General features: G+C 36.5%; 1 protein-coding gene and 1 non-coding gene across 3 annotated transcripts; both read right to left on the bottom strand.

Moving 5' to 3' along the window:
- Positions 1-8,731: 8,731 nt before the first annotated feature.
- Positions 8,732-8,803, bottom strand: TRNAH-GUG (transfer RNA histidin (anticodon GUG)). Its single transcript has one exon. It is a non-coding gene; the product is annotated as a tRNA-His (tRNA).
- Positions 8,804-10,859: 2,056 nt separating this feature from the next.
- LOC140020931 (S-adenosylmethionine decarboxylase proenzyme-like) lies at positions 10,860-14,065 on the bottom strand. 2 transcript variants are annotated; one of them, XM_072071582.1, is made up of 4 exons: positions 13,930-14,065; positions 13,728-13,812; positions 12,512-12,664; positions 10,860-12,393 (listed from the first exon to the last, which is right to left on the bottom strand). In XM_072071582.1, exon 4 carries the CDS (start codon positions 12,210-12,212, stop codon positions 11,136-11,138), a length of 1,077 nt encoding a protein of 358 aa, XP_071927683.1. In that variant the 5' UTR covers positions 12,213-12,393; positions 12,512-12,664; positions 13,728-13,812; positions 13,930-14,065; the 3' UTR covers positions 10,860-11,135. The 2 variants fall into 2 exon arrangements, with proteins under 2 accessions (XP_071927683.1, XP_071927682.1); XM_072071581.1 differs by having other exon boundaries at positions 13,925-14,062.
- Between the last annotated feature and the right edge of the window lie 2,043 nt (positions 14,066-16,108).

The following is a 16,108-nucleotide window of genomic DNA, read 5'->3' as shown; positions in this document are numbered from 1 at the left end:
AAAAGAAAAATTCCTTGCATCGTGCATTGGCTAAAGCAAAAGAAATTGTCAAGTGTCTCTAGAGTTTTTTATTCCTACAAATTGCAAGAATTCAAAATGTACTAATATGGGAACTGCTGACTATTGGGCAGTACTAATGTACAATAAGGTAAAGGTAAAAGAATTTATCTCAAAAATTCAAAATTCTCTGATGGTCCCATGCATGTAAAATAATTGAAGAATCTGAGACTCAAACAGTGTGTATATTGGTACAATAAATATACGCTCCTTCACAATAAAGTTATACTTCCACACAATATACTTATGTATAAGTGCAACATTCAACTGCTCCCAAAAAACAAAAAAAAAAAAAAAGAGAGAGAATTTTGAATAACTTTACAGGATCTAAACTGTAAAGTATGGGAGCTAGATGCTGACTGTTAAGCACTATAAAGGGGTTATGTAGTCAAGAAGTTTATGTCAAAAATTCTCTGTGGGTCCTGGAAACATAGACAGATATGCACGTATATCAGAGTGTTATGTAGAGACTTAGGATACATGGGAGTGGGATTTGCTTCGAATTTGGAGATGTAAGAGTACATGCGTATTGGGATTGGTTCGATTTGCTAAGCTCCATCGAGGCATGTGGGAATCCAACATTCTCTGCTTAGTGTCATCTGCAAATTTGGACTTATTAAAAGAAACAAGCATAAACATGCAGACATTACTAATACTATGTTGCACGCAGTCACACAGTGCATATATCACCTGCTCCTGCTGCTTCTTGCATGAAACCAACAAAAATCTCTTGTTCTCAGTTCATCAAAATTAAACAAAACTTGATGTTTATCCATGCAATTCAGTTGTCTAAATCATCACTGCAAGTAAGCTTTTTTTTTTTTTTTTTTTAACAGGTAGAATTAGCGTTGCTTACAATGAAAGCAAAAATCTTTGCACTCTGATCCTGGGTTGCCGGTTTCACAGGATGGCGTCTCTTTTGTTTTTTCCTTTTTAAACTTTTCTGTCCCAGCAATATTTTTACACATTAGGACAGAAGTCCCAATGGTTTTCTAAATTACCATGTTGGTTTCTGAAAACTAGACAGTAAGCATGTTGGGAATTTATGTGTTGGTAGTTCAAAATTTGAGAGTATTATTTCTCCAAGCAAATCAGACAGTAAGACACGTCCCTATACTTAGGTAACTTTGAGCCAACATCAATAAGCATTTCCTTTGCAAGTAAATCCATGTTAGTATAAATGTTGAAAATAGGTAAATGAATTAATTACACTTTGTCCCCTAAACGTTTCGAGTCATAACACTTTACCAGCCCCATTTTTTTTAAAAAAAAAATACATTTTGCCCTAATAACACATTCGAATATTTTCAACCGTTTATAGCACAGCACATTAAGGGGGCAAAATGTATTTTTTTTATGTCGAAGACGATAAAGTGGTGACACCCCAAACGTTTAGGGAGGGGGTGGAGGAGGGGGGAGGGGCAAAAGTGTTATTAATTTTTAATTAAATAATGTAATAATTTACTTTAAAAAGGAAGTGAGAAATTCGTCTAGGAGATCAATAAATGCTTAATCCAATGTCTATTCTTGTTATTGATTTTTAATTATGAATAGTGACATACTTTTACAACAAAAAAAAAATGATTAGGCCCTTTTTTGCCCTTTAAATGCGAAAATACTCATTGCACTCAAAAGGTGAGAATCTCGAGACAGACTCGAGATTGGTGATGTAATGACTCCTCGTGAGATCTTTATTGAGTGAATTATGCTCCACTTTTTTCTTTTAACAATTATTATGATGTAAGCTGGGTTTTGCTTTTATCTTTGATGCCCAAAGAGCATTAGCCACCTCTCTCCCTTAGTCAACAGGCAGTCCAACCAATCCAACCCCATTGGAAGAACCACTTTGAAAAGCTAAAGCTGCTCTGTCCATCTTTATATACCAAACCACTCCCAAAGCCCAGCCCAGTTCAACTTGCATGTGGGTCCAATAGATCAGGTGGGCATATCTAAAACAGTGTATTGAAGATTGAATTGTAGCCGTCCGATCAGAACCTGAGCTGCAGGTATCTGCGAAGTTATGCGTAAGAAGGACCCAAGGTTTATGCATTATGGTATTGTACTTCCAGACACGTGCAGTGTTGACCTCATCATGAGCGTTGACCTTGTCAAACGTTCTTATTCTTAGGGGTCGGCTGCCTACAATCATAATGTTCTTTGGTTGTTGATCAATGATTGTATTGAGTACATAAAATTTCTCTGTCCAATGTGAGATGTTCCCCCTCAGATCGTGTTCCTTGTTCTCATTTTCACAGCACTAGCCGAAGAAATCCTGGGTTGATACCAGTTACCAGAAGAAGGAATTCTGCCTGGGAAATAGGGGGAAAAAGATCAGAAAAGGTTTTAATCTAGTCGTGAAAATGGAGATTCTAAGGATGAGAAGTTCTTGGTTCGAACGCCTGATACATATTTTGATACGAGATAATGCAAGATAAGAATACGATTGCGACATCACTGTGCATGTGGTTAAATCGCACATTGTAAGTATCGAACATGCAAGTAAACAAGATTAGCACAATTTCATTATGATTGACAAGCCTTTTGGACTCTTTTATTTGCATGTATTGACGATTAATGGAATCCATCGTGCACCTTCAAAAGCATATGGCAAAAACAAGAAAGGGAGTCTGGGGTGTCAGATTAGATGTATTGTCAGCTACCATGTTGATGAAAACATGTTTGCTGCGGCCAGGTAGTGTCAGGAATCAGGATCCCAGCTATATTATCATTCAAGGAATGAACAAGAGGACAAGCAAGTAAAAGATGTCTCTGTCTTGGTTAATTGACGATGAATGTGGAATGCATTCTCAATTTTCACGAGTGGTTCAACTGTTAATTTTCCTCCTCTACAAGCACTCCACGTAGGACGTGAATCTTTGTAGACGACTTACATACTACGGGTGCATCATGGTAATACTTTCTTGGGTTTTCGACCACCAATTCATCTCTATACTTTGAACCGTAGAGATTAGAGAGTATAGCATATCGCAAATTGGTGAATCATGATTAAAGAAAACCTATCTAAACTTGATGAAAGTTGCATGCTTCAATAAAAAAAAAATGAAATGAATTATGAAATGAGTAATATCGTCCAACTTTAAGAGGAGATGCAATGAGCTATTGTGCCTTTCTGGCTATGGGAATCCAACAAGTGGAGCCACCTGATGATCCTTTTCAGCTCCATGTTTGGATGCTTTCTTCTTATGGATGGTCCTTGATTAACAGAATTTCTTTTCAATCAATCAAGTGAGTTGCTAAACCTTCTCTCCTCCCTCTTTTTGAGGCATTGGAGCCCAAAAGTAGTCAAATAATGGGGTAGGACAAATTGACCATAATCCTAATGAAGATATGCACTTAGTGGGTGGTACCCAAATGAGTAGGAAATCATTGTATCTTCTACTACTTTTTCTGTTTTGAAGACCCAAAAATTCTTTCCTTTAGGCCTGAGGCTTCAAAAATTGTTTATCATTTTCCATTTCATGATTGGATGTTCCTCTGCATTATTGACCAACTACTGCTAAGGTAGATAGATTACACATTTTAAAGCATCTAAAATGCGAAATTCCAGCAATAATCCGATAGCTCATAGCAGGAGTTGGTTTCATCGCAGGGACATCAATCCTTTCATGTCACTTCCACGTAGAATCCTTGCATCAGTACTATGATAGATGCTGATCATTTCTTTCTTCCGTGACCTGATATTTGCAAGTTTAATTTTAGGATTTTAAGGGGTTGAGCTGTCTAATATCTCTGCTGGCAATTCTGATATGACTCCAAATTTGTCATTTGTCTACTAACCTCTACTTAAAAGCAAGGGAGCCATATTTCTGAATATTGATGTGATGGTCGTTCAATGAATCTTCTAAAGAGAGTTAACATAAACGGGATATGATCAAACTTGAATAACCAAACCATTTTCTATCAGCACTACAATTCTTCGAAAATTCCATTTCCACTTGGTAATCGTCTGAAATAGATGGAAAAAGATTATAGTATTGCATTTACAGTAAAGTCTAGAAAAAACAATGCAATGATTGCTTGGTAGGCAACACAATTTGCAGCCCTCTCCTCGAGGCCTATAATTCTTAAAGGCACAGATTCTTCGATTTTAGTTTCTGGTACCATTCCACAGCCTCCCAAGTTGGCTAAAAGTGGGGGGAAAAGAAGAACAAGAAGAAGAAACAAAAGACGCGTTTCAAAAGGAAAAAATGCACTTCTTTGTCAATTGCTTTATTAATGAAAATCGGTATCTTTCCATCTATCATAAATTTACGAAGGATGTAGCTTCTTGGCAGTTGGCCCTCCAGATGAACTATGAGCTACATCTTAGAGCAATAGGAGAATCTATTCCCATTTTCAATTTTTGAAGAATTCCCCCTAAAACATGGGATTCCCCTTCTCACGACCTTTGCTTTTTATTCCTTTCTGTTAGTGCATATATCATCTTCAACCAAAAACAAAAATTCCTGCTACACCAAACATAGCAGTGATGGTAAATGGTAGCTTACTTGCTCCTCATACGTCTGTTAATCCGTGTTTTCACAAGCCAGATTTGCTATTGTGGGATGTGGGGCCTTTTTTTTTTATTTATTTATTGGGGGCGGGGGTGGGGAGGGTAGGGTTGGGTATGCATCAGCTAATGATTTACCAAACCAGTCAACAGCAAAAGAAAATTCGAGTGCATAATCTAATAACTCCACAGAAGCCAACTCTAGGAGACAGTAGTGGTTCCCATGAATGATGGATGTCATTGAAGCTTGAAAGGATCTTAACACATTGCTCTAATGATGTTTAATACTTTAACTAATCTTCAATGCTTCCAATCAGATATTAGCTTATTGCTGCCAAACGTGCTTTGGATTATTCATAAGAAAAGCAGGATTTCAACAAAGTGGAGAGCTTCTCTTTACTGAGTATAATTATGGTGGCCAAATTCGATTACCAAGAATGAGCCCTTTGATCTCTACGTGCATGTAATGAAAATCTTTGAAAATATACAATGATGTAACATAAGTCCTATTTATTCTTAATTAGGGCTTTTGCTATATAGCCTATCACTTTTCTAATTTCTTGCACCAAACAAAAAGCCTAGGTATGTCCAGTTAACAAGATTTGCCAAAAAACAAAGCAAAAAAAAAAAAAAATCATATTTTGTTCTGCTTGCATCATAAACAAAATTCTTCTGAAAACACAATTTTCAATCATTTTTTTATCACATATACATCACATCACAAAAAATACTACAAGATTATTTCATAGTATAATTTTTCTTCAAATGATCTCCTATCCATTCGAACCAACTAGTTACTGATACTTTACTAGAAATTAGTTGTGCTTTTGTTCTACTTTGCTTGTTTGTTTGCTTTCCACGATATTATGGCCAAAGCAGTATCTTTATCACTACAATAAATTAAGTTCTCAGAAGCCCCTTTAATTAGTGGAAAGAATCAACTGCATGACCAACATCACAAAAAAGTACGAGTAGGATAGAAACAAACAATAATTGCCAAACAAATCTAATGCTGAATCTATACAGTAATGACATCTTGTCACAATAGTAAATTCTGTGGCTGGTCTTCATTCACAATTATGGCAATCAAGATGCTTAATATGCGGCACTTGTTTAAGTGGTATTCAGATCACAAGAATGATTATTCAGCCTATGGATCATATAGTTCTAGCTAGAGACCTTGATGGATCATACAAAAATTGAGCTTACCTAAATTTTGTGGCCGCCAGAACCCAAATTTAAGCCGGATTTTGCTCTTATTCACACAAGAATAAACTCTCTTTAGATATCCATTTAGTGATCCCAGAAGGTGCGCTTAAAAAACTTATAGGTGGCCATAGGCATGAAAAAAAACAAGCTGAAGCTTTAGATGGTGACTAACTTTTGATTCTTTCTTGAAAGTGAAGTAATTTGAATTTTTTTCCCTTAAACATAAATTATTTTTAAGTTAAAATATGCTACAAAGCTTAGGTAACAGCAAACAAAGTACCTTATTATAAACGGTTTATCTAATGAGTGCCCATAGGGCATTCGTTAGGATATATTGCAGGTGTTTTATTTTTAAAAATATAATATTAATTAGAGAAAGTAAATAAATACAAGGAAGGGTAAGCAAAATTAAATAGGGAAAGCATATGAATGCAAGGAAGGATAATAGTTGTTAGTTTATATATATATATGATAGGTTAGATGAATACTATAAGTGTCTTAACGAGTGAACCTAGAGCACCCGTTAGAAAAACCCTATTATAAAATGAATAGACAGCTAAATAAGATTTATCTTACAAAATTAAGCATATGACTGGAATTTGCTGTAAAATCAAGAACATGGCCCTTTTCTGAAGAGAATGCATGTATCCAGCAAGCAAGAGAATGAGACGGTCCTCCATCAACACATGGTAGTTGGTATGGTAGAGGCAGTCTAAAACGCACTTCCAAATTACTACTATACTTTGAGCTAATCAATTCAAGTATATTTGTGGTGATGGTTTAGACCAGAGGGGTGAGAGATGGTCAAAGTGATTGACATATAGCACATGGGATCTTACTACATGGTTTTTAGCTGGCTCAGGGTGAAGTTTTTTCCCACTAAACTTTGAACAAATAGGTTAAGCCTAGATAATTACCTGCTTCCTTTTCTAACATTGTCATAATCTTTCCACTTTATTAAATTGCAGAAGATCGAGCAACAAGAGTACAATAGAAACAAACAATTTGTAGAGAAAAGAAATGCCCAAATTCGTTTCACATTGACCGTTTCCAAATGCTAATGAATTTTGATTACTTTCAAGGAAACCAGCATAGAGTACCCAGCAGGCTGATGCCCGAATTTGGATTGGATTTTCTGACAATCAACATTACATTTCAAACTGAATCTTGATTCTTGAATTTTAGAAAGTAAAAAATTAAAAGGTTTCAAGTTTCAGTCCCTGTCCTCTACCACTCCTTCAAAAAATACACATTCCAGAAAATATGGGTTTTGATTGTGAATTCAATATGCTGAATAGCAACTACTAACAAATGCTATTGTTGACCACCACATTTTCTTTGGTGATACTTCTAGTTTGTTTATCAGTACAAATTTGTAGTGCAATTTTGCCTGTATTGTCACGTAGAATATCATATTATCCCATGACATTTTTCATGAACGGGCATTTCTCTTCTGGTTAATTCAACTCTTCATTCTTCATCTACACCCAAATTTCTACTTTGATCTCTAAATTTTTTAAAATAAAATATTTTAATCCCTAAAATATAAATTTATCCCACTTAAGTAAAATCGTTGATGGAAATGAGACTCAGACAAAATTTTATACTTTAGAATCTAATTAAGTGGGAGAAATTTTATACTTTGAGTGAAAATTTAGAAATTGAAACTAATGCTTTTTCTTAGGTCTCTAATTTTATCTCTTTAGGAAAACATTACCACTTCAATCATTCCAGCACTCAAATATTTCCCAAAATTAAATTTCAATCTCAACTTGATCTTCTATTAGTTAGACCACAAGAGGGAATGCCATCAGCACCCGAGTACGAGGTGGTAAAGCAACTTGTGTAGTATTATACACATGACCTAGACTACTCAATCCATGACCTGTAAATAACTTAAGCTACACATAACCAAACAGGATAAGGCAACCGTAGAAGCCTGGGAACTCAGCAATTTTGCTGCCTGCTTTTCTTTGGTGAAAACAATATACTGCACAAAGCAACATTGGGATCCTTGTTCCAGACCTTTTTCCCCCCACATACAAGTTCAAAATGGCAAGCAGATTGACACAAGATGGAGATATAGCAGTACATTAGCCATTAGGCAGAAAAGTTAAAGGAACAGGAAGAATTTATGATTAGATTTCTTAGTGAAAGTAAAAGTACCAGCATGCAGCTCACCATGCCTTTCCGTAAAGTGATGGTAACATTTCATGCACAATGGGCACATCCGGTCTACTTCAAATTACTCCTGCTTTCTCTTTGGTTTAATCAGAAGCATGTGGCATATTATCAACAGCCTAACTCTTGTCTTTTTGCAAATACTGAAATCTTCATGGTTCATACAAACTAATGTTGTGTTTCACCAGCCTTAGTCCTACAGTTTGGTTTACATATATACGTTGATGATATCTTTAAGTATTCATGAAAATGATAATGAAAATAAAGATGATGATAAGAATTTTGCAACTGGCAATCGTATTCATGTACTGTCTCACTGACAAGGCGAAGGGATGCGTTGATCATTTGGTTCTGATACAGGAAATTTTAGATGATGTTAAGAATCTCTATCGTTCTTTCTTGGTGTGTCAAGAATTCAGGGCGGATAAACTTTTCTGCCCATGGGCCATGGGAAGTGGAAATTACATTTTAGTTTAACTAGCAGGTCCAAATTATAGATATTTCCTTGTTGAGCAACAGCTAAAAGAAAAAAACGACAAGACAACAAAGAGCTCTCGACAGGAGGAGTATTCTTGAAAGCAAGAAAAATAGAAAGGTTTAACAAAAAAATGCTTGATAGTTCAATAGCCTCAGTACCCCTTTTTAGTTCAAAGCTCAGACCTTCGAGGACGGCTTTTTCCATAAAGAAATTACAAATAGTGAAACATTATAGGAACTTTGAAAAAAAGAAATTATATGACCATTGTCCTTTGCATTGTAGGCAAAACGCCGCCTTGTGGCTGCTGGGATTCGAGCCCAGGTCTCTACGGCCACAACGTAGAATTCTAACCACTAAACTACAGCCACGGGATGGTCACAGTGCAAAACAATAAAATAATTAATCTAAGTAGTTATGCAATCCCTGTAATGGCATTATCATGCAGCAGACCCCACTTAATTTGAAAATGCAATTTAGTAATCCGGACTCCTTAAAGTTTATGATCATACATTTGTACAATTGTATGTCTGTAACTGTCATCTCAGACAACTATTGAAAGAGTTGGATAATTACAGCTAACTATTAGTGGACCATAATAAAAGATTATCAGGTCAATCAATAAATTAGCTTTTTCAAATGAAACTTAAATTGCACAACTTCACGGGGAAAAAATGATTGAAGATCAACTACTAAACTTGCTGTTCCTGAAATTTTGGGCATCAAGGTCTAGTTTCATAGAATTTTGAAAACTGCTAAAAAAAGTAAGAACCAAGAAACAAAACCTCTCTCTCTTCTGCTGACAAGTCCAAAGAATCGATTCTTGGGCTTTCCAGTCAAAGGGGGTGGAAAAGGGAAATGGGGAGAGGGGAGCAAAGCCAGTCAACATTTTTAATCCCTTCAAATGATGAAGGCTCTAAAAGTGAAAAACCAAAATTTGGCAATTAAATAGGAACACAGTTTAAGAGACTTTAAAAAAAAGTCTAAATTTTTAAAATGCAGACTAAGGAATCAAATATCTTAACCTATAGTCAAGTAAACTTTTAAATCTCTCTTAGTCACCAATTACTCTAGGAATACAGTTTAAGTGGCTTGCAAAAAAGACTAGAGCCAATGCAAGATGGTGCCATTGATTGAGTAGTGTCACACTGTCACAGAACAGCTGTATGTAATTAGCAACGTCAAAATGTTAGGCATTAAAGATGTCTCACTCACAGTACCTAATAGCAATAAGCAGGACAGAAGAATTCAGTTTAATAGTCCCACTTGACAATTGACCTGCAAACCACTAGCTTTGGGTTGGTGGTGGCCACCAACCTAGTCACCGCCAAATTCTTTAGGTTTGGTGAAGGTTTAATGGGACAGGACATCAAAATTTTAAGTCTTTTTCACTGGTTCAACTTTGGATTGATGGCCACCATTAAGCCAGCCGCCACCAAAACCTTTAGGTTTGGTGAAGACTTAATGAAATAAAAAGTCAAGATTTCAAATCTTTTTCACTTGCTCTTTGTAGATTGAGTTCCACCTCTCCTAAATAAATTAAGATAGAATAAAATATAAGTAAAATGATAATAACAAAAAAAAGGACAATTGACCTGCACAAATCATGCCTAAGGTCCCCCATTCGCATCCCAACGCCGTTCGATATTTGCGGATTTGATTATTTGACCGTGAAATCTGGATGCTATCTGTAATTGGTGTCGGCCGAGTACATTAACTCATGCTTGGAAAGCGTCACCTCATTCTCCATTATCTCTACAAATCAACAACTTCAAAGACAAGACCCAATCCTACATATGCCCAACCAAACACCTGTCCTTGCATGTTTTTCTCCTTTTCACGACTCTCTTGATCCGACTCACCCACCTCGACAACACAAACGTTAGCGAAAACCAACAGAGATAGAGAACCACATCCTCCGCCTTCCACTGTAATGAACATAATAGGCACACGCCACGCTCCCGATGAGGCAACCAAGAAACGACTACATTGCTCCCAAGAAGCCCCGGCTCCCAGGCACATTCAGAAATGCAGGACGAGAAAGAGTGAAGGATTGTACTGTTAGAAGGTGACCTAGTTACAGGCCGCCAAAGAATAGACGCAGCATCATTGATATAATGTTCACTTCCTCTACGAGACTAGTTCTTAGGCCCAGATTAGATTAACGTAAATACAGAGAAGAACAAAGCAAATGCCGAAAAACATATAAACTACACAAAAACTAAACCAACCACAAGCACAAACCCACTCCCAAGTCTGTTGAATAAAAACTAAATAGCGTTTAGAATTGAAGGATAACTAAAGACCATAGCCAACAAACACTTCCATATTTGCAACTGAATCGCCCTCTGCATGATGCAGTCCTGAGCGACATTAAACATATATGTAACCAGGCATCATTCAGCAAAAACAACCAAAAACAACACATAACCAGATACAATCTTTCTGAAATAACACAAACCAAACAACACCAGAGTGATAGAATGAGTCCCAAAGACTCAGAAATATGCAGACTAGATGACATCAGAGTCAAACTAGGAAATACTCTTACATATGCCTGGAGGACCAATAGGCACATGTTTTATTTTATTCTAGATGACATCAGAGACAAACTAGGAAATACTCTTGCATATGCCTGGAGAACAATAGGCACATGTTTTATTTTATTCTAGTAGTATATTCTTATAAATGAAAACCCCAATGCTACTCCTTTTCTTCTTCCTCGTCCTCTTTCCAGCAGCATTTCAGAATTGACCTAGGAGATCCACAGGCCACAGTCTTAACAAACTTCTGGTACACAACAGAATTGTCAGATCCAAGCTCTTCATGGCACTTCTCACCAAGATGGTAACCCTTTAGATCCAAAGAGCATGTCAGTTCAAGTAACTTTGGAGACAGATCAGCATGAACGGCGATGGAAAACTCGCTTGGCTCAAAACAAGCCAACACCCTGGCAATCAGCAGTCCAAGATTCACAACTTTCAGATCGTATCCAGCAGCTTCGAAACTTGCATAGCTGAAACCATCTTCTGGCGTAACATGAATTGTAGATATGGCATCCCCTTCAATAGAGTTCATGGAATAACCACATGGATCAAACTCAAAGTCACATATCTCAGACTCTGGGAGAATCTTCCGTATTCCTGATTGTACTGTCATCAGAGCTGCAGAACTTGACTGACTCCTGTAAAAGACAGAAGCCATCTCCCTGTCCAAACCAGTCATACACATTTCTAGTGTATAAACAGCATCAGAGGATTGCTCTGATCCAGCAGAGGCATAGTAAACATGCCATTTCTGTGGCTGACCAGAATCGCCCATAACAAAAGCCTTGCTTCCTGACCCAAGCTTCCCAAAATAGCTATCAAGGAGGGCAACTTCCTCAGAGAAGCTGCGATGAGGAAATGATTGTGCCCCAGGGAATATGAAGCTCCCACGTGTATACTTCACAGCTCTCACAGTAAGAGAGAGAGATTCAGCTAACTTCAGGATGGGAGGAATCGAGAAAAGTAACTTCGTCGTCCCACAAGTTTTGATAATTATCTTGTAAGGATGAACAAAGAGGCTTGATTCAGAGAGGACATAGGAGTCCAGATACTTGTTTGACAGGGTAGAAACAATAGTGCACTCAGCTGGTTCAAGGATCTCATCCAACTGAGTTTTGGTAAGGCTCCTAAGACCCTTACCCTCAGGGTCAGCAAAGATGCTTGGTTCAAAGAACGAAATTTCAAGCCTTTTTTCATAACCTTCGAAACCAATTGCAGAGACTGGCAATGCCATTTTGATTGAGGAAGTGGTCGCAAAAACAGGTAGAGAAGACAAGAAAGAGGAGGAATATTGAAGAAAAGGAGCACGGGGATTAAAATAAAAACTAAAACTAATATAATTTTTGAGCTTTTATCACGTCGAGAGACGTGACCGGAAGACCAGCTTGGGGATATCAGGATGGTTTGCGAGCGCACTGCACAGGAAGGGAAAAAGAAAAAACCAGTCAAACATGTGCTAGATTCAAAATTCTTAGCCATCAAAAATGCTAAGAACATGGAAGTATCACAGTTAAATGTAAAGAAAAAACTTACGTTGGAGTATGCAGCTGATCTGAACTTCTTGATTCCTCCGTTTGGTCGAATGTCTTCAATGCTGTATCCAAGGGGAGCTTCGTAGAATAAGGATTTACTACTACTAGACTTCTTCTTCCCACCTTTAGACTCCATTAGATCATTCAGTCTTTCCTGTTCAATCACCAAGTAGTGGGATCAGACACAATTTACAAGCACACGGGAGTAAAATGAGCACTATAACTAGGAACCAGGAGAGAGAGAGAGCGAAAGTATGTATTCCAAAGATTTTAACAACGATATCAATGTGTTACAACATAATAACTATAAGAAAGCTCATTCTTTTGAAGCACACTAGATTAGGACAAGATGGCTACGGCATCACCCACAAGTTGCTCTATTTGATGCGAATGCAAATGGATCCTAAACACAGTCACTTAGATGATAAAATTCCAAATGTATAATCAAACAGAAGACCCAAACACCTATTATTCCATAATAGAGTGACAGCCGAATAAAGACAGATCCAAACGCAGTGAACAATACACTTGAAAAATACACATAACCAGTCACAGGAATGTGCATAAACATATTCGGGAGAGCATCACAATCTTGACAAGTATAACATGCATTGGCAAAGCAACAAAACATTGACAACTGGAACATACATCGCTGCAAAAATCGTACTAACTCATATGGGCTCATAATTAGCTCTTTAGCAATTAAGAATAAATTAAGACAAAGCTTGTGCAACACACAAAAGTTTGGCACAAAATAAGGCCTGAATATACAGAAAGGCCATTGAATTAATTTCTCAATATCCAATACACGGCCCAAAGATTACATCCGAGAACAATAAATCTTTTTTTTAATGTAATACCTATTTATCAAGAAAATTGCACACAACCGACAGGAAATTCAGGAGGATAAAACAGAACCCTAGATTCAACCCCGCAGAAGAAAGATCATACCTTTATAATGCTAAAAATCTTAATTCATCCCCCACAAAAAGATTTTCAACATCCACGTTCCAGAATGGAATTCCAATCCCTCAGATTACCCAAAAAAACCCCCAAAAATAAGGAATACAAATATGCTCATTATTACATCAAGATTTAGCGTTAAAATCAATTTAAAAAAGAAAAAAGAGAACCTCAGAAAAGTATACATCGACAACATCACAACAAAACAACCAGGAAAAAGATTTTATGAACTAGAAAAAGAAACCATTACTTACAATCAAATTATTAAAGTTTGTCTAACCAGTCCAACAACAGCTACGGAACTCCAATTTCACTCAACGTCCGAAGGATCCAAAAAACCTGCAAAAGAACAAGAAGAATAAGAAGAGCGAAACAACAAATCAGAATGATATACTCCGATTAGATTAAACAAAAGGAAGAAGATAAGATTCCACGGAATTCGATGACGCACTTAACCCTAATTAAGTTGTTCGATCTTATCGCCAACACGAAAGAATTGTCCGCCGGTTGTTGTGATTGGTGAAGATAATAAGCAGCCTAGAAATTTATGTAAGCGTGAGCGTTCGGGAGAGGGCTATAAAGGGGGCATTTATAGTGCGGCTCATGGCCCTTTTGAGGTACTCGCTCATTCATGTGAAGTTACATCTTTGTCCTTGGAAAATTGTGGCTATCTTTTTATACTTCCTTTTTGCCCATTTTGGGTTGAGAAAAATTAGACGATGAGAATTGAAGGATAAGGGTTTGGCATAAATGCTTTCCCATGAAAGAAGTTTCCAGCCTTTGCTAAGCTTTCAAGCTTTTTATTTGTGTACACGTACTCGTAAAGTGCATCACGTTTTTTTTGTTGGGGGGGGGGGGGGGGGGGGTGGGGTTTTAATTTTATTTTTTTATTATTTTGCTTTCTCAAACACAAAAGACAAGAGTGTAACTTTTTAGTTGTTTGGGTTTGGGTATTTAATTATGCTAACAATGGGTAAGATTAATTTCTATAAAAGCAGACTTGGCCATTAACCATTTCATGTCCTCGTTCAATAAGTGACACTAAACTAGGGAAAACTTTGTTCGCACTCTATGCTTTTGTTGTTGTTATGTGAATCTTATCCTTTTATCAAAGTGTATCCCTGCATTTGTCAAGGTAACTCCAAGAAAACTATGAATATATGAATATTTGGAAATTAGATGCACAGCAAACTTATAATTATTTTCTATCTACCATTGAATAATAATGTAAAAAAACAATCTATATGTTTTTTGTTATGTGTCTTTCTTTTAGTTGTTGTTTTTTTATATAAATAGAGGAGATGTGAGATTTAAGAAGTGATGAGGAATAAAAGATTTGAATCTAAAATCTCTAATTTCCAGAGTCTCAATCTTTGCAATAACTTTCTCGGCATTTTTTGTTATGTACATTTAAGATCATAGAAAAATCAATAAATTGTACTCTTTGTTTTTCTTTAAATTTCTCTATTTATGCATTGTAGTATACTTGTATGTTGATACATATTTTTTAATTTGAATCTCTAGAAAAGCCAAAAATAAAAGATTGTAATATATCATTTTTTGAGGATTTCATGGCTTGTCAAGACCTTTTTCAAAATGTTGAAATAGGTTTTTCCAGTCCAATGGCCACCAGGACGGGATTTAAATCCTTCCTCAGGTGTAGGTTGGGGAAGGATTTGTAACTGCATTCCCAATTCAGTACATCTTGACACTTTCTGCAGGTGAGTGCAATTGTACGTGTTTGGTCCGATAGTGATTCAGTTTATACAGGCTCGTCTTTGGTTTCCTTTTGCATAATTTAGGAACAGGTCTAGATTGTTGCAATTAGAAGGGGAGAAAAAAAGAAGGGAAAAATGGATACGGGTAATTATACCAAAAAAGACGGGAAAAAAGAAAAAAAAAAACTTTCCAAGTTTGTTTGTTGAAAAAACTCCTTCAGATGAGATAAGAGCCTCATTTGACCAGGCTCCAACTGGACGGGTGACTCACCATAATGAGATGAACGGTCCTGGTACTTTAAAAAATCATGCCAATCCCCCATCTGTGATGACAGGTTGCTATAATAGAGAAGGAAGGTCAATCCCACACCAAAAGACAAAAATGAGATTCGAATGGTCAAGCTGGCTTTTCCCCCTATATGAGTGGTCCTCCAGCCGCTGTGAACGAATAATAATACTGATGATGATAAGATGCTCAAAGTTTGGTGGGAGATTTATGATAATTGGATACACGCACAGGGGTTGGTAGACCCATCTGTTCCACGATCCACACGTCTTTGCGCTGCGGACATTTTTGAATTTCTGTGTTTCCTGGTTCATTCTTGTAGAGTGGCAAAATGGGATTCCTTTATCTTCCAAGAAAATATGTACTAGATATATATGAATTAGTTTTTTATATATACATACAGTATATATATACTTTTATCATTAAATGTTTAACGCATAATTTGAAATCTAAATTTCATATACGTATCATACATTCAATCGTGAGATTTAAAATATATGAGTATAATATTAGTATGAGTGTATGGATAGAATATTATTTGAAATATTATATGAAATAATTACTGTAACATTGTTTATAACATGATGTATTTAAAATAAAAAAAAGGTTGGAAGATGAATAAAAGTGATTG

The sequence above is a fragment of the Coffea arabica genome, chromosome 11e (genome assembly GCF_036785885.1).
Source record: "Coffea arabica cultivar ET-39 chromosome 11e, Coffea Arabica ET-39 HiFi, whole genome shotgun sequence".
In the NCBI taxonomy this organism is placed as follows: Eukaryota; Viridiplantae; Streptophyta; class Magnoliopsida; order Gentianales; family Rubiaceae; genus Coffea; species Coffea arabica.
This window is presented reverse-complemented; position numbering and strand designations above follow the sequence as displayed.

Excerpts from the sequence above, each read along its gene's own strand:
- LOC140020931 (XM_072071582.1), bottom strand. The coding sequence starts at position 12,212 with ATGGCATTGCCAGTCTCTGCAATTGGTTTCGAAGGTTATGAAAAAAGG.